Source organism: Passer domesticus, chromosome 4, assembly GCF_036417665.1.
Source record: "Passer domesticus isolate bPasDom1 chromosome 4, bPasDom1.hap1, whole genome shotgun sequence".
NCBI classification, from domain to species: domain Eukaryota; kingdom Metazoa; phylum Chordata; class Aves; order Passeriformes; family Passeridae; genus Passer; species Passer domesticus.
The window spans coordinates 61,699,153-61,721,765 of NC_087477.1; the positions used below are offsets into that span (position 1 = coordinate 61,699,153).

General features: G+C 38.9%; 1 protein-coding gene across 5 annotated transcripts in view; it reads right to left on the bottom strand.

Moving 5' to 3' along the window:
* Window positions 1–205: 205 nt before the first annotated feature.
* KLF3 (KLF transcription factor 3) overlaps window positions 206–22,613 on the bottom strand; it is a 28,138-nt gene continuing 5,730 nt past the window's right edge. Inside the window, exons 3-8 of one of the 5 annotated variants that reach the window (XM_064418407.1) lie at window positions 16,684–16,780; window positions 14,508–14,655; window positions 10,799–11,294; window positions 9,810–9,960; window positions 5,346–5,506; window positions 206–4,190 (exon numbers count right to left, since the gene is read on the bottom strand). In XM_064418407.1, the coding sequence (XP_064274477.1) occupies window positions 4,009–4,190; window positions 5,346–5,506; window positions 9,810–9,960; window positions 10,799–11,276 (972 nt within the window). In that variant the 5' untranslated portion in view covers window positions 11,277–11,294; window positions 14,508–14,655; window positions 16,684–16,780 and the 3' untranslated portion in view covers window positions 206–4,008. Of the gene's footprint in view, window positions 4,191–5,345; window positions 5,507–9,809; window positions 9,961–10,798; window positions 11,295–11,615; window positions 14,484–14,507; window positions 14,656–16,683; window positions 16,784–22,613 lie in introns of those variants that run through there. The other 4 variants (XM_064418408.1, XM_064418405.1, XM_064418406.1 and 1 more) reach the window with 4 other exon arrangements.

Sequence of the window (22,613 nt, forward strand, 5' to 3'; positions counted from 1 at the left end):
CTGCAGGCCACAGCTCCTCCAGCACAAATCCCTTGTGCTCCTGCCCTGGGCCCCAGTGGGGCAGGCACACACGGGAGGTGGCCAGGCCAGGCAGAGGGGCCACCCAGACACCCAGAGCCACAGGGGTCTCCTCCAGGCCTGCCTCTGACCCAAGCTCAGCATCACTGCTCTTTGTCATCTAGCATGTGACAACATGACCACGAACAACATTCTGAGTGTTTTATTAACAAGTATAATACATATGCATTGTATACTAAATATACTAAATATACTACATATACTAAATATAGTATGAGGACTGTACAGTACAAATTTATGTTCACAGTTTGACATGACAAAATGTCATTACTGAATTCCCATTGGACTACCAAAGTAGAAACAGTGAAAGTACATTAAACATTCACATCTTTAGTAAGAAAAGATTACCAAAATGTCTCCATATTTGCAAGTTATAGTAATGCACGCTAGAAACCTTTAATTAGCCATTTTGTCTTATTAGCTTATAAAATATATTACATTTTATTTTAAAAATTCTGCATAGTTTATAGACGTATCAAAGTAAATAAAAATCCTTGCTATATTTGCAGGTGAGAGATGCTAAGCAAAAAGATTATTTTGACCCTCTAAAGTACATTAAATGCTAATATCTGTAAAATATAATGAAAAACGGTCTAGCCCTCTTAAGAGATGCAAAATGCTTTGTAAATTATTTTAGGAAGGATTTGTATTTATCATGTTGCTAAACCTTGGCAGAGACAATATATTTGAACAAGATGCGGCATTAGAAGTATCACTGCAGAATGCCACGTCTATATTTAAATAAATCCCACAAAATTAAAAACTAGTAATTTATTATAATCAAATAGCTTAAACAGGCACATTTTAGTAAAACAGTATTACCTGTTACACACTGCCCAGAGCAATACTGTTACAGAGAAAGGTGTGTGTGTGTGGGGGGTGTTTAAATGTACTCATTCTCCAGAATTAGGATTTTCTATCTAAACTGGCTTTTCTTTAGGACATAGATGGAATGACTGGCTTTGCAAAGTATTTAATTGAATATATTTTAAAATTGCGATCAAGTCAAAGTTTGCTAAAATGAACCAATGAGCTGGTTAAGATGTAAATTCACACTCAGATAGAAGTGTATTTGTTTGTGACCTTTTAGTCATCCCACAAAGACACCACAGACACAACTGAAAAATCCTATAAGGAAGGCATTATCGTGCAATAATCTCAAATACTTATATTTAATATTTAAATTTCTGTTGTCCTAATTCACAAGACACATGGATGAAATTTGAAAGTTCTGCTCAATCTCCACTGTATTGGACCCCATCATTAGCATAAATACTTTCAGGAAAAAGGTACATAAGCTAATGAATTAACATCACAAATAATCTAGACTAAATTATCTCAAGTAACTCTTAGTTACAAAGAAGTTCTGATTTAAAAAATATTAAAAAACATACTAATGGAAACATTTTATGGAAGCCTCAAAAGAAACAGAGCATTAGAAAGAAATGTTCCCTAAACCCCCTGAATTTTATAAATTTGCATTTTTAAGGTAAAAATGGGACCAGTTGCCATTAAGGTGCTTATTTTATAGTATCTGTTTCCCTCCTCATCAACAGAACAGAGAATTGTTTTCATCCCAGGGTATTAAATGTGTTGTGACTGATGCCACAGGGCTCCCTCCACACAGCCTCTCAACCAGTGACACACCTGGATTTACAAAATTGCCATTAAATCCTAAAGCAAATTCTGCTACCACTGACCAAAAATATAAAATATAAAGTCCACATTCTGGAACAGCTGCTCATTAATATCAGTCTCTTTCCTACAAGTTTCTCCATGTCCCTAACAATCTGGCCTACCAAGAAAGTAAAAAGGAGGATTCCTGTGCCAGGTGTTTCAGCACCACAGGTGAGCAGATGAGGGAGAGTTACAAGACCCAAGATGCAGCCCTACCGAGGTGGTGAGGATGTATGGAGCTGGAACAGAGCAATTGCTGTCAGAGCATCTTTCTACAGGAAATACAGACCATTCTTCTCTAATTCCACAGGCATGTGGATGTCAGCAAATCAGCTGGTAAAGTCCCATCACCAAATAAAGGCTCTTTGCACTCACACTCTTGTATCTCCAAGATTGTTTGGCACTGGGCTCTGTTGGTTATAGAAGCACAGGCTACCTGCTCCACAAGCTCAAATATACCCACCTGCAGATGGACACTCCACCTGTCTCCTGCAGAGTTCTATGAAACTCTTCCTCCCCTCACACCTCCATTGTTCACTGGGTTTTTCCATAAGAAAGGAAAAGCCGACTTCAGTATGTTTAACACACAGGGAATGGTGGTTACCTTACATAGGGCACTGAAGGGAAATGGACTTGTGTGTGAGTGTGGAGAATACATCCTGCTTCCTTGTAGTGCCACAAAGTCTGCCAGCCAATACTGACAGAAACCTTCCTTGCAGGGGGGCTCCCAGACAGGAACATTTCTAGGGGAAACTGCAGGTTGCTTGAATTCAGTTTCTTTCAGCTACAGAGCTCTGTTTGCTAATGGGCATGGTTTTAATGCAATAGACACGTCCACAGGGAAGCAGCTGTACCTACCATCGAGAGACTACCAGAGCCACAAACCAGAGTTAGGAACTGGATGATTTGGTATATGCTTTTATCCAAAACAGATACATGACTCAATTTTTATCAGAAGTACTTCATATCTGATGCCATCTTCTCATAAAAATATTGTGGATCAATAATTTAAAATACTGTAGTGTATACTGTTGTGAGTGGTACTCACAACAATACAGTTCAGAGCATTTTTGACTTAATGATTGCTATTTTCTGAAGTACAGCAAAGAGAAAAAATTTAGATGAAATGCAGGGGCATGATTGCAGGGGGATAATCCATATCCCTGAAATGAGGTGCAGTAGGTTTCTACGAGTCATTTAATGCTAAATCACAGGAGAGTACCATAGAATCACAGAATCATGGAATATGCTGAGTTGGAAGGGACCCATCAAGATCATCGAGTTCAACTCCTGGCCCTGTACAGGACACCCCAAAAGTCACACCATGTGCCCGAGAGCATTGTCCAGACACTTAACTCAGACAGGCTTGGTGCTGTGACCACTTCCCTGGGAAGCCTGTTCCAGTGCCCAACCACACTCTGGGGAAGAACTTCCTGATGGTAAACCCCTGATTCAGCTTCAAGCCGTTCCATCCATACACTTGCACAGAAACCAGACATACAGAGTCACACAAAGTCTTCCTTTAACAAATCCACTGGGGCATTATGCAACAAAAACAAGGATGTATACTACACTATAATACAGATGACAGATGACATCGGCTTAGATGGACAGTATTATGTATGGACCAATTCCTGCCCATTTTTCTTCTTGACTGGGGTAAATGATACTATGACTCAATCTTTCTGTAAAGTAATTACACTGTTTAGATTTATTTCCTCAGTATTACTCACTGTTTGGGCAGAGGGGATTTCTAAATCAGGTGTCTTTCTAAAACTGTTGTATGATCCACACTGCAGAAATCAACACAGCTGGGAGAGTCCATTCATTGCATTGTTGAGCATAAAATGAGAGTGTATCCCTTACAGGGCATATAAATAATAGTCTCTGGCAAGGACTAGCATTTTGGATATTCGGTAACATTTACTATTTTATCAGTATATGCTGGGTTGATTATATGAAAAAACCAACAAAAGCTGTTAGTTTAAAAATTCCCTTATTCACAAATGAAATACAATAAACATACTGAATGCAGAAAGGGTTTGCTTAGCATCCCCAGAAGAAAAAAAAGAAGTGTTCACATTCTTTAGGTCTGACCCGTGGCAAGGACATAGAAGGGTTAGATAACATCTGTTACTGACCATATGTAAGCTTTTAATGGTATAAACTCAGAGATCCAGACCAGCTGAATCCAAATTAAAATGCATGTGTAAAAAACAATAAAGTGTGGCAGGAGTCAGGGACAGAAGACATTCAGACTAGCATGTGGCGTTTCCTGTGAAGAGCAAGATGGTCCGAGCGTGAAAAGCTGCGGTCACAGTCTGGACACTGGAAGGGTTTGATTCCCGTGTGCTTGCGGAAATGCCGCGTCAGTTCATCAGAACGAGCAAACTTCCACGTGCATCCCTCCCAAGTGCATTTGTACGGTTTTTCTCCTGGAAAAGGAAACACAGAAGTGGGGATTTAAGACATGAACACATCAGTTCTGATCACGTAAGTTCACACATAAATCTGACAGATTTATTCTACTGCCTTGCCAAATTTCAGTAAGTACTTCACTGCTTACTCAAAAAGCCTCCAAACAGATCAAAGCTGAAGAGTACTCTTGCGCTAGAAACTGTGTACTGACCAAAAAATTGTTATTTGCCATGACTTATTTTTTTATTGTCTCTCTGTTCCTCTCTCTGCTATATCAGCACTTGTTTTGTATTATGAAATCCAGAAGCACGAAGGTTTAAGCATTTGTTCAAGCTTTTTCAAAACCGGGATCTCATTTTCTAGCTTTCTGGGGGAAAGGACTGTGCTACCATAAAGCACAACAGGCAGAAATCTTGTGATTTCTGAAATCCAATGCAGTGTAAATGACTGGCATCACTGTCGCAAGTACCTCAACTTAAACTCTCTCTCTATCATTACTAATATGTCATCCTCCTCCTCTAACACCACTGTATTGCCCAACAGATAAATGACTGGCTTGATGCACAAGAGACACAAACTGGGCTCCATTATTCCTAAAGAGGTACCCTTGTAAAAACATTGGATGTATATATATTCATTCAGCATGCAAAGACGAACATTTCTGTGGAGAGCAAAGATGGGGATATGTTTACTGGAACACTCATTCAGATAAAAAGCACCATTGCACCAGTGGTTAGCATCTCCACAGAGCAGATGTGTTTGCATTTGGCATACAGTCCAGACTTCTGAAAATGGGCTACTCCCATAGAAATTACAGTCAAATTTAACAGTGATGTCATAGGTGAGCCAGTGTAATTTGAACTGATTTGGTGTTTACAGGGTGTGCAGACTGAGTAAACTGCAAGCAACTGGACACAAAATGAGTGAAGAGCCAGTCAATGTAACACACATGAGCATGCACTGTTCTGGCTTACATCTCTTATTGTAGTTTTTTTTTTACTACGTCCTCTGTCTTTTGCTCAGCCTATAATTATTTTCACAACAATGCCAGATCTACCTTCTGTCATTTTGTTATTTACACATGTGGTCACCTGGCCATTAGCAGAAGTTACAAGCTTAGCCTACTATTTTACCACAGACTTGATGAAAGAGAGGCATAGCTACGCTCAGACCTGTGTGGGTTCTTCGGTGAGCTTTCAGGTGGGAGCTTTTAGTGTAGACTTTGTTGCAGCCTTCATAATCACATCGATGTATTCTGCGTTTTCGTTGTGTGTCTGGAGATTCCACAGGTAAAGGTCTCTTTCCTGGCTGAACTATAACTGAAGGGTGATTCCTGTGAAGTTAAATTAATGTTAAAATCAAAAACATTTGGCGCAGCAAACCTCAGCTAATATGATTCATAACAGAGCCTTTTATTCACTACCACTCTGTCTTTTGGCAGAAAGAACAACATTACATGTGTGTCGAAAAATTCAACAGGGTTTAGTAAATTTTGTGTATTTTAGAAGTAATATTTTTAAATGTTTACTCACTTTGTGGCATGATGTAGCCATTTTTACTACTTCCTAGTTCTTTTTTAAAACTTTCAGAAGAAAAACCCCCTTCAACTTTCTGTCTTTCAGTTAAACTAAAATTTCTTAAAACCTGAGTGAACTTTTATTGTATTTGCTCACTATTTTTTTCCCTTCAAATACAACTAATTTGATTGTAATTGGAAACAGCTATTCCATATTATTAAAGAAATTGTATCTTTAGGGTTTCAAAGCAGAACTCAATCTTTATTGTTCCAGCCACTCCTTTAAAATGTAATTAAGAATTTCCTGTTTGGTGCTGGCAGCAGGGTGCGGCCTCCCTGACGTCAATTCCTAAAAGTAGAGCTTACCCTGTGTGGCACACCCACAGGATGTCTGAAGTTGTCCCTCCACCTTCTTAAACATAATTTTTCACTTTAGAGGCCCACAGGTATAGTGCAGGTAAGACATATACAAACTACATATGGACTTCTGCTACAAACAAACCCATAAATGTTCACACATGTGAAAACATTCAGGCTTCTTAAAAGGTGTCTTTGCTGAATGACACCCTACTGTAGGACTGGGGACAACCTTGATTCTTGCTTCCACATCAATCTTAGAAAACGTATGTTTGTCACGAAGGCACGTGTAGAATGTAACGTGCAGATATTAGCATTCCTTGTTGCAAAACCAGCTCCTCCATGCAACAGAAAGGAACTTTCTAGAACTCCTGTCTAAGTTAATGTATTTCACATGTTTTTACCAATTGGTTACTTACTCAAAGTTCCTTTAGGGCCTAATTTTCAGAAACATTGAGTTCCTACTTCTCTCAGCAAAATAAGGGGCATGTGCTAAAGACAGAAAATCTTGTGCATGGCTTAAGAAGAAAGATTTTTCTATGACCTCACAGCGTAGGATGGGGATAACTGATGTGGAGAAAGATGAATTATGTTATTGAGTCTTAAGAGTTAGAAGCTGGAAACTGGGAACCAAATTCGCTTTCTTGGGTGGTTCTGTGACTGTTGAGTGATGAATTCTTCAAGTACACATTAAGTCTAGCTAAAAATATTATAATGGCAGGAAGCCCCAGATGGTGATGTTAGACAGAGACGCACACACTCTTAAATAAGAAGGCAGGCTTCTAGCTTCCAAAGAAACAGCTCTCCAAAGCAGTGCTCAGTTTCAAGACAGCTGCATACCAGTCTTTTTGGAGAAGCTCAGGCTTAGGACAGCAAACAGACTTGGTTTAAATTATTATGTTTGGAGGCTAGTCCTGGACATGATAACATCGGGGAAAAGGGAGAAAAAGGGTATTGGCCCTTTGTGATTTAGATTTTCAATCTACAAGTCTGGAAAAAGCACTGAGAATGTCTTCTCCCCTTATGGGAGAGGAGGCTGGCAAGACAACAGAATGTTATCAATAATCAGATAGGGTGTGGCAGTTTTAAAAAATGGTTAGGGTGGTGTCAAATTTAGAGGTAAATATTAAGTAAGTGCCAATAATAAAAGCACAGCCCTAATTCTTTCATTCCCTCTTCTACAACTAGATGTAAGTTCATGTATGTCTACCATTTGGCACTCTTCAATAGGTAAGAGTACCTTCTAAAAATCACGTTAGAACTTCAACAGCTTTTTCTTCTTTACCACAGACCACCCTATGTTGACAGCATGAGTTAGACTTTGAAACTTGCATGAAAATATGTTAATGAGGCTCCTTATACTATTATTATTACCTCAAGTTTGATTTTAGAAATAACTGAACAGTTACATCGATTATCAGGCATACTAGAAAGTCCAACCATCCCTCCAAAAATGTCACCAGCATTATTTTTATAGATAGACAGACAGATAGATATAGATATCCAGATATAGATAGATATACCGCCAAAAGCTAACACTAAAGCAAAATAAGTCACTTAAAAGTCTTATTTAAGTCACTTCAGTGAGACTAAAGGTTTCCTATGCCCCTTTAATGTATCTTAAGTGTCTGAATAGTACACTCTGGACAATTGGAACCAATAAATAGTGATAAAAACTTCAATGCCTAACTATAGCTCATAAACCTGTGAGACAACAACATTTTTAAAAATAAAAGTTCAAGTATCTCATATATTGTGTGAGTTGTCTATATATTTTTTTAATGATAAATAATACAATTTATAAACTTCTTGTTTTGAATGTGAAAGAATGTTCACAGGAGAATGTAAACTTGAAAGGGCTGGCTCCAGGAGCAAGAACTAGAGCTCCACAGGACAGCTACAAAGCAATTTAAGCTGTTACAATGCAAGGACAGAATCTCCATGAACATCACACTCTACATGGGCAAGCTTGTAGAGGAAATGCTTAGGAAACATGGACATACAAATGTTTTATGTAACAAAGCTATCTACACATTATACCAAATTCTATATTCCTTGCTCAGTGGATGGGTTTGCTGGGGAAACTACACCCACTGGGAAATAAATAATGCAAATCACTAATGCAGGTGACAAGTCTGCAGAAGTCTCAGCCCTAGAGGAAGGGTGTGGTACCAGTCAGGAACAGCACTTACTGGTTTGCTCTTGTTAAAGAGACTTAACAAAGACAAAAAATAAACTGAACCATTTGATAGTCCTGACCTAGCAGTAGTTAGTTCCAGCTACATAAAGACCTGACTCCCTTGTGTGGTAGGTCCATTATGGAAGGTAAGTTACCAACTAGTAAACACACATTTACTATTTTATGTAATAAACATGCATAAGGTGATTTAAAAGAAACAGCATGTAGTTTATAAAAGCTAGCTGGCAACCAATTGCAAAGAGCCTGCAGTCTAGGAGGTGCATCCAGACTGTTTGAAGACAAGGAGGGGTGCCCACAAGAACGCTGTTGTGGAATGTAGCCAGCCCTGGTGCTGTGGTGTGCTTTTGAACCCAATGGCCATGAGCAGGAGGAAGGGGCAGCGTTCTGGAGGAAATACAGGAGACCCCCCATCCATCCTATGCTTTTCTCTCTCTGAACCATACTCACACTGGGTTTTGAGTGTCTGACTTGAAGCCCTCTTTCCCTTACTCCGTGAGGTGAGGTCAAACACAACCACCTCAAGGATGACAGTGAGCAAGAGGGAGTGCAGAAATGGATTCTGAGGTTTTGTGCTGTGAGCCCTGCTCAGCTCCCAACTTCAGCTCCTGCCAGAGCCACGCTGGCAGCCTGCCTGCCTACCCAGAGCACTGCCTGCTGAAGGGTCAGCCTGGCTCTGGGTCTTTCCATGGCTTTAGTAAGTTGGCAAGATTTTCCCCAGAAAAACAGGAAATGGAAGGGGTGCCCATGGCTCCTCAGGTACTTTCATGAATTTTTTTAAAATGTTTTCAATTAAAAGGTTTAAGTCCCAGACCTAATTTCTTCTTCTAGCCCTTGTCCTTTCTTCTGCAAACAGCACTGTTTCAAAACCCATTAGATCTGTGATCCAGTTCATGCAGAGGCCCCAGTAACAGCTATGCTAACACAATGAGTTAATACTGGGATGGAAACAAGTGGCTGTGAGTGAAGAAAGCTTCAGAAAGTACTTGAACTGCTAAAAAAAAATCACCCACAGAACAATGGCCTCAGGTAAAAACACAATTTCACTTATATACACAGAACTTGTAAGGCTGAAGAGGTTCTTCCCACCAAGCAGGCAAAATTTTTGAAAAGACAAAGAGGTCCTCCAGGAACAGAAAGTCACAATACTCTTTTTAAAGAAAGGTATTTCAAGTAACATGAATAGAAATATCAGTATGAACTGTCTTCTAAGTTTCTTTCAATTCTGCTGCTGGTTTTAGATAAGCAGGTTATCACTGGCTTATTGGGAGCCCTATTTTCAGTAAATTGTGGAATTGGGACCTATTATCATTTTAGAAATGCATTACAGAAGTGGAAGATCTATTGCAAGGTATAAATATGTATCAACTCCTGTACTGCTGAAGAAGGGGGAAAAGAAAGTTGAAATCACATTTCACAGTGACAGTAGTGGGGAAGATGAACATGTATTTTATTACATGTTCTAAAGCATAACAACAATCCTTCCCACTCCTCAGAACTGCTAACTGCTGTACTGAACTGCTTTCCATGCCTCTGCTGATCTTGGGACTACTGACAGCTACTTACTCTTGCAACATTACTTGCTGAGGAGACAACGAGGTCATCATTGGAGGTGACATTTGTTCAGGATAGAAGTCAGTCTTTGATGGTTCACTTCCTGGCTCTACTTTGATTGTTTTCTTCAGTGTGGGCTTCTCATAAGACTCAATGACAGGCACTGTATGGCAGAGGGTAGGAGAGGGAATGCAACACATACAAATTATGAAGAATTATGGAAATAAATAATATACAGAAAAAAACTATAGTTAAATCCATCAGTTCTACATTTACTGTGGTAATTTACACTAAATACAACATCTTTCAGTTTTAGTTATCTCCAGATGAACTGTGACTCAAAACATTTCTATTAATTTTCATCAGTCCGATGTTATTATCAGTCCAAATCTCAGTAGATCAACAGTTTATGTAGATCAATTATAAACATCTTGTTTATGTACACACAAACAAGAGCAACGGAGAACAAGTCCTGTGAGGAGCAGCTGAGGGAGCTGGGATTGTTTTTCCTGGAGAAAATGAGGCTCAGAGGAGACCTCATCACTCTCTACAACTGCCTGAAAGGACAAGAGGAAATGGCTTCACAGCGCACCAGGAGTGGTTTAGTTTGGACCTTAGGAAGAATTTCTTCCCAGAAAGGGTGATTAAACATTGGAATGGGCTGCCCAGAGAGGTGGTGGAGTTACCGTCCCTGGAGGTGTTTAAGGCAAGCCTGGATGTGGCAGTCAGTGCCATGGTCTGGTTGAAAAGGTGGTGTTGGGTCACAGCTTGGACTCTGTGATCTCAGAGTTCTTTTCAACCTAATTGATTCTGTGATCCTATAACCTTGGTAAGTCTGGTAAAATATTTACACAACAAATTCTATGCCTGTTTATTCTGGAAGAACAGAAACTACGTTCCACTTCCTAAAATATCAACAGCCCACAGAAACCAAGTGCTGGGATATTTATCTTATTTTGTGGGGATGAGACAGCATAAAAAGCAATTCTGACAACACCAACCTTGCATGCTACTTGGAGTTTCCATCTCATCTGCGAGAACTGTGGACACCATGATGGGCTGCTGGAGATGGGGAGCATACATGAAAGGAACTGGCTGGACCACAACAGGCTGTATAACCGGGAGTATCCCAGGGCTTCTCAGTCCATGGCGTGAAAGAGCAGCGGCCATGACAGGCGGGATTGTTATTGGCATGGAAAGAGGCTGGACTCCGGGGGGTGACGGTGTGAATTTACTGAGAGGTGAGCTGGGTGAGGACAGAGTCAATCCAGGTGAACTTCTCCTATGCACAGTCTGAAATTTTAGTGGGGAAGGAGAACTTCCAGTTGAAGGCGGCGAGCTCCGTTTATTTACCGTAAGGTCTACTGGCTCCATCTGGATTCCATTTGATAGTCCTTCAGGGCTGGAGTAGAATTTATTGTGCAACATACTTGGTGTAGAATAAATGACGCTGTATTTGTTTGGCTTCATTTGGTCCATGTAATTGGATGGGTATGACTGTCAGAAGGAGTGGAAAAGAAATACAAAAAATCAAATAATAAATCAACACATGCAAGCAGCTACTGCTGGAAAAGAAAGGCAGCCAATAAAACAGGCAAAATGAAAGTTTCAAGACAGCACTTTGATGTTGTTTCTAAATAAAACAGAATTAACTAAAGCCTCAGATTCCCCACACAGGAAGTTAATCAAGATCTGATTCACTGTTTCAGAAGCAATATAAGACAGATTATTAACACACATCTTCAAAGCTTATTCAACTACTTTTCTCCCTTCAAAATTGCCTGTCATATATTCATGCCTGTACATTTCTTAACTGACCTGGGAGACACATCTGCTATGCCAAGCATATAATTATGCACTGAGGATCATCAGTTCTGGAAAGAGGGGAGCTCAGCTGGGCTTAGAATTGCAAGTGATGGGTCCCAATCAACTGCTAAAGCAATTGAAAAACAATCATGACTAAAGAAAGAAATTATGAATCTGAACCCTACAATCAATACAAAATACTCAGCTGAACTATGTAAGTAATGGGTGAGTAACCCAAGAGTGCATAAGGTAAAATCTAAACCTTTCTAAACTATTTTTGAGATATAAAGCAGCTACTTAGCCATTGTAATTTTGGAAAACAAGTACAAGGATAAACATTTGGTGCGTTGGAAAGATGTTTCTGTTAGTGGTAGCTAGCAGTTCCCATTACATTAGAAACCTCAAAGCTAATCTTGACCTATGTGATGATGTCCACAATTTAGTAATTATTTATATTTTATACATATGTATGTACATATGTATTATATAAGTAAAACACACATATCTAGTGATTTTTGTAAACCAAGAAGTATTAACATTAACTGTAGGGTGCAGTATAATGAAACAAATATCCAGACCAATACTGTATTTAAAAACTGTTAAAAACTGATGTTGTTTACTAACAGCTAACTCACAATGGAAACTGGTGTGATGCTCTAACACAAAAGTGAGACACAGAAAATGCAATGCAAACAAATTTTTAGTTGTGTTGTCAACTTTTTGAAATAAAATGCTATATTTGGATTTTAGGTGGATAAACTGATATTAAGAAACTAATTAATTCCTTGGCATCAAAAGTATTTTGATGAGCGAGATAAAAAAAAGTTCAAAATGGTATAAAGTGAAACATCAGAAGTATAAAATGACTGTGTTTTTATGAAACTATTTCCATAACACTTCAATTCTTTTTCTTTCTGGGGTGAACACTTCTGTCAATACATCTTCCAGGTTCCCTACCTCTGTCTTCTCTGTGAGGGAGCACTTGGTTAATTTTCAATGTCAATGTTAACTGCAGGTATTTTTGCAGAATGACACAAATGTAATTTTCTTTTTTTCAGTTACTGTTTGAAACACTGAGTTTAGAAAATATTAAATTTTCCTCCTGCATTCATAGCACTGTGATAGAACAACAAAGCTGAGTCCCTCAGTCCATAAAATATTCAAATAAAGAAGCACACAACATGGTGATTAATCTTGAGACAGTAAATATTAAATTAAAATCTCTGCAAGTTATATATTCTCTTTATGACTACTCTTACAAATTCCGTCTATAGAAACATTCATCTTTGATTGTAATTGGTTCATCAGAATTTTATTAAATACCATTATTACAAGAAGTGCTGTCTGTATACTTCCAGCACTGCTGAGCCAAGCAATGAAATTATTAGCATTCTAAGTGATGGAGACTACTAAATATTGATACAATTTAATATTCAGCAGCATTTGGTATCTATTAAATCGGATCAAATTATGGGCATAGCCAAAAAATCAAAATTTTAACAGGTAAGGAACACTAAATACTTCTGTTAAAACTCCTGTTATTGGTTTACAGTACAGAGTTCACCCAGCTTTAAGGAACTGTAAACATTCCACCACTAAGCATCAGTGCATTTACAGTGCTGCAGGTTTGTCAGGGATGATCACAACGTCACTGCCTGTGAACTTTTCTTCCACTGCAAGAATGCTGAAAAGGAAAAAGCCTGTGAAACTTAAATCTCCAGGTATGCTTTTGGCCAATGAGTCTAGTAAAGAACAAGCATCCCTAGGTGTAACCTTATCCTGAGAGCACCTGGTGGGAATTCAGGGAATAACTGTCTGGATGCTCACACAGCTTCTGCATTCCTTGATGGGGGAACGATGCTGATCGTGATTTATTTTGGTGCACAGCCTGCAAAAGGGTAGAAATGCTGCTGGAGACTGGGAAAACTGGTCTCCTGAGATTGTGGGCAGCTTCCAGGTAGACTCCCCCCTCCCTGGAAGGGAGGCCAGCAGAATACACCACAGTGAGGACTGGAACATTCGCTTTTGGATGGGTGAGTAAAAATGCCAAGATTCAGTCACACACAAAGATAAAACCCTGAAGTAATTCCACAGGTGCTTTGAGTTGTGCATTCTGCAAGGCCAAAGACTGTAAACATTGCTAGCTGAACCTGCTTTTATATATATATATTATAACCCTTTAGACCTCAGTATGTTATATACTGCATTGGCAATACTGAGATACTGTATTATCAATAAATCTAATCATCTTGACCCACATAATCAGCGTCATACTTCTCAGCACCTGACCAAGTCTTCTCTCTGCTACACAGAGAAAAACTGTTTATTCCAAGTCAAACAAAAAAGCAACTTGTTTCACCAAATGGTCCAAATGTTTAAGAAGTCCTTTAAGAAGCCCTCGCAGCAAACAGGTAGTGCTGTAGGTAGGACTTGGATGACTTTGTCAGTAGTTCATTAAGAACTATCATAATATATGTTCAATAATTCATTTCAATAAATGGCATGAGCTGTTGGTAGAGTGATGAAATAGTGTGGGTGCAAGCTTCAGTCACCTGAGAAGCATAGTTAATCCTTTCAGCCACACACCCTAAAATACAGTGGTGTCAAAACCATTACTAACTTCCTCCTTCCCCTCCAACTACTGTGATGTTTTAGAGACACACAGACTTTACACCTACAGTGTAAAGAGTACACCTACATTCAGAGAGAAGAGTGAGTAATTCCTAAGGGGCTTAATTTAATTTGGCCTCTAATGATACTATCAGAATGAAAGATGTAATACAAATAATCCTGATTGTAGACTTCCAGGTTATGTTAGCCCAGTCTGCTCTGCTTAGAACCTCTCAATATCACACTGACAGTTTGGCTGCTATCCTTTCCTATGTTCTCTCCATATCACAATACCTCCCTTTAGAGGTGTCTCCAGAGCAGTTTCTGTTGTGGCACCAGGGCTCCAAGGAAGCCACAAGATCAAGAAGATCCGGGGAGCTCAAGGGCTTGGAGCTAAGCAGCCTATGTGTGTACCGAAGCTGAAACACACATGGTCCTCAGCCTGAGGGAAAACAAAGTAGTGTCCAGTGATGGAAACTTCACTCAGAAACCATACTTTCCTCTGGACTTTCTGCTTTTTCTTTTCTGCTTTTTTTTTCCCCTTATGCAATGGCAAAAGGCAAAACATACAGATGTGGTAAAATGCTCTGAGTAGTCTTTAATAGCTGGTCAGAGTGATTACACTGACTTATGAGAAGACTCCAAAGGTCCAACGCATGGAAGGCACCACATCACTAGAAGGATATGGTACAGAATAACCAATATTTAGAACTCCGGTCTTGAAATGCACTTGGCTCAGAAATGCCCCCTTGTTCTTTCCACTGCAGTCTTTCCTTCATCTGCTGGTCTGGGAAAGACTGCTCGCTCCTCTCCTGGTGAGCATTCTGAGGGACTGACCCTGCCCATCTGGCAGAAGCACACAACTGTTTGGGGCACTTGTGTGTCTCATGCAGAGCCCCAGACCACTGCACAACCTTCTTTGGGAGATGAAGGCAGGTGTGCACAAAAGGCAGCCCAAAAAACAGCAATGACTTCTTTTGTAAAGAAGTAAAACCAGTCTTTTTGTAAAACCAGTCTCTTTTCTGGTTTTAACAGACACCATTAGATAATCTTCGATTATAGCAGATAATCACTACTAATCTTAATATAGCTACACAGTAACTGTGATTAAAGTGACAGACAGGCTGGCCAATACTAAAATTATTTCTTGACCCAAATATTGGAAATCTCACACTTGTACCTCCAGTGACAGTTATTTTTCTATCATTACTCTCCAGAAAATAAACCCTATGAAAGTCAAACTGTAATTTTAAAATGCATATAAACTTAACTCACAGAAATACTATTAACAGCACTGAAGAAATCAGACTGCTTAGAGATGCATTTTAAATTTATGAAAATTACTCTTTATTTTAAATAAAACAGGAAACAAACCTTTCATTGAAAGATGCTATTCAGAGTACAAGTTTAATGCACTCTGAGTTATGTACACTGACTTCACCCTTTTAATGGATCAGCCTTTCTAGGGATGTGGTTTCATGTTACAATTAATCTGCTATTGCAAGCTAAAAGCTGAAAGGGGAGGTCCTGTTCTCTGATTTTCACCCATCCCCTTGCTCTAATATTGAGCAGCTGCACAGAATGAGTCAGATCAGCTTCCTGATCTGACCAAAAAATGAGTATTTTTGGTGGGTTAGCAATTCTGACCATTCAGTGAGCTGATCCAAAGGTTCCAAATCATTCTAGAACCACACAATTCTTCTCCACCACACAAAGGGAACACAAAGCTGGTATGGAGGGAACAAAGTCAAAACCTTTCCTTTCAGCAGCAACCTGTATCTTCACAATTCTCACTGTACTGCTCCCAACTACATGTCCCACTGCTGTTGCTTATCAGATTCTTTTCTGAGATGACTATTCTCTGAGTTCATGGAAAATTAACCCAATTTTAAAGAAGTGTCTCCTCTTCCCCTTTTTTTCCCACTGTCCTAGTTCTCATTTATTCCCTTGGTAAAGCAGTGCAACCAGTTTACCCAGCAAAAAGCCATTGCTGGTTTGGGTTTTTGCAGGATTAATTTCCTGCTGTTTAGAGCAGAGCTAGCCACAGCCACCTGTTACCACAACCAAGAGAAAAACAAAAAAAGGCACAGCAAGAAGCTGTTCACTTGGTTCAAGGGTGTAACACTCAAACCACAAGCTATTGCCACTTCACCATGAAGCGTGGCAATTTCATTTCAACCCACCTCCATCAGCAGCATGAGCTACAGAGATGAGATTTACAGAGCAGTGGCTCTGTATGGAATACATGGATGCTCTCTCCTCTCATAGGCAACTGGTCAGGTTATTTAAGACAATAAAAATTAAAAAACTACGAAAAGTTTTCCTAGAATGTGAATCTGATTGCACTAAGAGCAAAATATAGCTTCACATGCTTTCCTAAGCTAGTCCAAATCTTAATTACATCTCATGAATTTAAAGGTGGAGAAACTAAAGAGTCATCTTTAGGGCAAATATATTTGAAAAGTCTTACCACTGAAACAGGCTCCATGGCTTCTTGCTTGATAGGGACTGGGTCAAACATTAGCATCTTTTTTATTCACCTTTTCTGATGCCTCTGAGGTTCTGTCCTGCTGGGGAAAGACAAGGTATTAGAAACCCACAGGAAATACATGAATCAACTTTCTGAATTGTAGAGAATTTACTATTTTGTCAGATTAATGCTAATATTTATCCATCTCTAACACAGATTTTTAAATATATGACTGAATTTATTACAAGTTTTTTCTTTCCACATTGCTATTGAAACAAAAGGACATCTGCTCACTTTAATGAAAGTCAAACTGAATTTTTGTTGTGCGTGTCAGCGCACCAAGACCACAGAATTTTCACTTTCATTAGCTGTCAAGTGTTTTAACACATCACAGTTTAGACCACGCATCTCTCATCAGCATTACAACCTCAGAATAATCTTGTTTATACAAGTGAACTGATTCTGGAAAGGATCTCTCTTTCCTAAGAGTCCCAACAGAAACACTTAGTAGATCACATACACTGAAAATGATACCAATGCAATAAAAAAGATTAAAATTTAAGACTAACTTGGACTACATTCAACATACTACAATGACTTAACAGAAAAAATGCAGCAGTTATTATAAGATAATAGATTTACTGACAATTTAACAACTATTTCTGCTAACTGTGCAAAATAAAATCACTTTAAAAAATCTGTTTGCATTCTGTGTAGCTTCAGGTTTTTTTTCCTATACTGTTCAACCTTACTTGGTCAATCTCTAAATGCCTGAAATAAAAGTATTTAGCAAAAAGCATGTCAAAGCTGTCATACTACACATTTGCCATGGTAATCTTGGAAAGATACTGGGAGGGAAAGGAGATAACTCTTCTGGGTAAAGCCATAAGGGTACACAGAGAAACTGAGGGGAAGCAAAGGGAATTTGCTCGCAGTGACACTCAGAGGTTGCCAAGCTGTTTATAAATCACTCGAGGTTATACATTATATGACTGATGTCAAAGGAGCAAGTTCTGGCCGTACACCGCAGGCTTCACAGCCCTGCCTGGAGGCGGCACGACCTCTTTCAGGATGCGAGGACAAAAGCAAATGACACAAATTCAGTGTGGCCAGTAGATGGCACTGGAAAGAAGCGAATACAGCCAGACTCCAGCACACGCAGGACAGGCTGAAGGCTCACCAACAGATTTCCCAAGGCCGGGAAATTCTCCCAGAAATGTAAACGAACATTTAAAGACACACCTCTTCAAATTAAAACAATTCTAATAAGCCTACGCTAATGAACAACTTTGCAGTCAACATGCGTTTATAGATCAAAATTTGTTAAAAGTCTACCATTAGTTATTCAGATACATAAATAAAGCTTAAAGACTTGGAAATATATTACAACAGTGTGCACTTTGAATAATGGAAACAAACAAATAGCAGAGTAAATTATAGTATCTTCATAATTCACCTTATAAAAGTTGAAGGTCTGACAAAACAATTGCAAAACTAAAGTGAAACAAATTATGCAGTTTAATGAGATTTCCAGTTTAAACTCAGTATGTAGTTTTAGTTTGGGAGAAGTAGTAAGATAGCACTATGTGCTGAAAGTTGTGGTAATTCTGTAAATACCTTAAGCATGTTTGTGAGAAGGTTATTAATTATACTATTTTCTTTGAATGATTATCATTTAGATAACTGCTACCTAGTTATCTTTTTCAGGTTTCAACAAGCCACATAGCCAGAACTAATGTTTCAGAATACTGACTTCCCAGAAATATATCCACATATCTATGCATCACCCATATTCTCACACATTCATCTGCATTGTGAAAACAGGGAAGTTGTACTTTTAGACATGAAAAAAGTTTACAGTAAAATTGAACCACTCAGATCTCCTATATAGGAATTTGGAACTAATTCCTTTCAGGTTTCCAGAAACTTTTGATTTTTAACTTTTATGTGCATAGAAAAGTAACATGCCAATTTGTACTTTAGTGAAGGAAGAAAGGAAAGAAATAGAGAAAGAAAGGAATGGGAAGGAAGGAAGGAAGGAAGGAAGGAAGGAAGGAAGGAAGGAAGGAAGGAAGGAAGGAAGGAAGGAAGGAAGGAAGGAAGGAAGGAAGGAAGGAAGGAAGGAAGGAAGGAAGGAAGGAAGGAAGGAAGGAAGGAAGGAAGGAAGGAAGGAAGGAAGGAAGGAAGGAAGGAAGGAAGGTTATTCTAAGCAAATGTAATGATGCTCATCCTTTGTGTAATTTTTGTAATTATAAAACCATAGATTCTTCAGTTTAAGAATTACTCCTTTTAACCTTTTGCTCCAAGAAAGTGTGTGAAAAGACACTTGATACACATTTCACATGTCACGCTCCAGATTTCAGTGTTTCCTGAGATAGTCTAAATCACTGTGCAGGAATTAAACTGACATAGACAACAGGAAGTGTACTACCCTGAACAAAAGTGAAAAGTAATCCTTAATCTTTCCTAAGTGCAGTCATCTAAGAACAGCAAAGGAAAACTACTTTTCTATAAGTTTACTATGCTGCACTGAAGTATCAAGCACTTCTTTATCATGTTACTCTTAAGCAGGTTTCTTTTCCCCATTTTATAGTGACTAGAAACCAATTTTCAAGAATAGAAAATTAATTAAGATGCAACACTTGGTCCTGTAGGACTGTAACAGAGTCAATATAAGTCAGCTTTGGATCTGGTGTTTAAAATTTAGCTCGAAATGATGTATTTCTAAGGCTGTAAATAAAATCACAAAAGACTCCTCTTTGTATTTAAAAATAATGCTCCAATATGATAGCTTGGACCACACTCATGGGCAAATACGTGCATGTACACTCACATAAATAAAGCATGGTACTTCCACTAAGAAGCAGGTAGAGTTTTTCCCAGTATACTTGTAAAATCATGCCTATTAACCCAAAACTTCCCAGTCTTTCTCTCCTAAACATTTGAGAAGGGGGCAATAGGGAAGGTAAATATCTGTTTTTATCTGTTTAAAACAGATAAAACCAGTTTTATCTGTTTCTATTACAGAGGAATGAAAAAACAGTTGGGTTCTACTTTACAGAGTGATTTCAGAATCTACTTGTTTGAAAGCCCGCAAATTGTTTGGTATATACAAATAATTTCTGGAAAATCAAAATACCATCCTCTCATTCCTGAGGGGCTCTGGAAAAACTAGTGAGGTGACATTATATTCATGTTAAATGTATTAAAAAATGAGAACTTTTGTCTTTGACTTTATTAGGTAAACTATTTTGCATTAAAGGGTTTTCTCATGTGAGGTAAAAGAATTTAATATGAATGTAATCTGAAACTAAATAATTAACTGCAATCCGGTAAGCAAATATTCCACCCTCTTTTTTTTGCTCTCTCTCTTTTTTTCTGCTAACAAGCCACCCAGTTTTACTTTCTTGCCTCCTCCCTTTCACCCCACCCTGTGGATCTCTGCCAAGTCAGTCCAACTTGTCCAAACAGGACCCGGCTTTTGATAAGATTTCGCTCACGCCCTGTACTGAAAGACAAATGAAGCAACTGGGCTTTGTATGCAAATAAGGACAGGTGCAAGGTAAAGTCCAGGCAAAGTCCCTCAGTATTCCCCTACCTGAAGTCCAGTGAAGACAGCAAGTCAAACAATACAAACTCTGCCCTTATGATCCTATATACAGCAAGGCATCCATTCCAGAAGAGAAGTTCATTATCATTAGAGCCCATCACCTTGTCAGGATTGAACACTTGTCAATATTAACTTCCTGACAGGTGTATGGTTTGTTGTTTCAGAGAGATAATTAAGATTAAATGAAAGCTGAAAGGTACTTAAATGTGTATTCTGACAATAAGGGCTTGTATGGATTATTTACCCTGGATGAAATGTGAAAGTGGTTAAAGAATGCACTATGCACTCAGGCTACACATCTGTACTGCAGAGCAGCTGGAAAAGGGCAACTGCAGTGCAGCTACTCCCAGCAGCCCTGCACATCTACCTTCAAGGTCCACCAACTCTGTTATGAAAGGAAAGGGTGGGGTGGAGGGCCAGTTTTGACTGTGCACATCCAACAACAAAGGTTTATTCTAATATAAAGCCTATGCTCTCATTAAACACCTGGAAGAGAAGTCTGTGACTGACTTTTGCTGCAGACAGGGGGGTGGTGACCATACATTCTGCCCTCTCCACTCTGCCTGAGAACACATACAGGGTTTATTTCCTCAGTCTTTGTGCCTGGGGGAAGCAAAGGAATGCTGCCCCGCTTACAGCAAGTCTTCATCTAGAAGCTTCAAGGTATGATTGTTATTGTCACTATAATTACAGAATAATGTAATGGTATCTGCTAAATTAGCACTGCATGAGTGCCCTCTGCAAGGAACTGCAGCTCTTGCAGCACTGTTTGAATCCAGCAGCAAACATTATCATGTTGCAAAGGCTCTTCAGTCCAGGCACTTTGGGACTCAGACCTGTTGCTGTGAACCTCAAGTCAAACTTCTCTGATACAAGGGAGAAACAATAGTATCAGAGGATTCTCCACTGAGAAAATCCAAAAGGGAAGGGAGGTTTTCTGAACCCAGGTGAAAAATTGTCTTCAGTGAAACCTGCAAAGAGTCTGACAGAAAGGAACCAGTTTCTGAGACAAACATTCAATGGGGAAGGTAAAAAAGCTGTTTTCCAGAGCTCATAAAGTATTTGCACTTTACTGTACCATTGCTCATCAAGACCTGAGTCAGCAAAAAAGTGTTTCTAATGTTCCATTAACTTTAATGGGAAGTAAGCAAGTGCTCAACTGCACTTGACCTCAAAATAGCAGCAGGCAAAGAAGCTCTCCAGCTCAGCACACCAGTCAGACTCAGCCAAAGCACCAAAGATCCAGAGGTGGTGCTGTGGGAAGAGACCAGAGCAGCCAGACCATGAGGAACAGAGCAGAAGGAGAATCAGGAAGAACCAGCACGCCAAGAAAATGTTCTACTGATCAACAGCTTTCTGTGTTTATTTGCTGGATTTCCACTGGGTAACAATAATAATTGTAAAAAAAGTTAGATTTTTTGTAAAAGAAAATGGCACCTACACAATTTTTTTTCCCTCCAAGTTTTATTGATAGGCATTAAGAAAAAGAGGATTTCTACAGAATTCTGGTATTTAGTATTTCAAACTTTATTTTTTTCTTAGCAAAGACTTGAAAATCTTTTATCTTCCTCCTTTCAGGACTGCAAGCAGGCTGAAAAACTTGTGGTTTTGCACAACTTGTGCATCATAACTTTGTGGATGTCACCTTGTTTGACCTAGAACTACTTTGACATGTAGCACACTAATCAGTACTTCAATTAAATTTCTGATAATACTGTTGCAGGCTCTTTGAAGCCACGTGTGTGGAAATGGCTTTCTTGTATGTAAAAATCTTGGGGGAAAACGCTCTTGAAGTGCTTGTTAAGAAAGTATCTTCTTTATTAAGGAAAAATTGAGCCCATATAAACCCTGTTCAAACTTCAATCTCCTATACTCACTAAACCTAAGAGGAGAACCTCTTGAGGCACCTCCATTAGACAATATTCTCCCTTATCAGGGCAGACTGCTGTCTGGTTTCCTGTCTCAGGCTGCTTCTTAGAAGGAGAAACAGTCTAGAGTAAGGATAAAAGATCAGACTTTTGAAAACAAATGAAGTATGTGGAATGGTATGATAATCTTTCCCTTCCAAACTGAGCTCCGCTTTTCTTGTTGCATTTTTCTTAAGAGGTTAATTTTTAAGGTAATTTGAAAGAAGAAATATTAAACCTTTTAATTGTGAGGGAAAAATGACAGAAAATACTGTTCTCTTACGTGAAGGGTTCTGCTATTTCAGGAAACGTGAAAAAGAGATTCAACATTTTTTATAGCATGGGAAAGGAGAAAGAAAATCTAATCCTAGGGAAAGGAAGTATGCATTTATGAGTAATGATAGATTTGAACA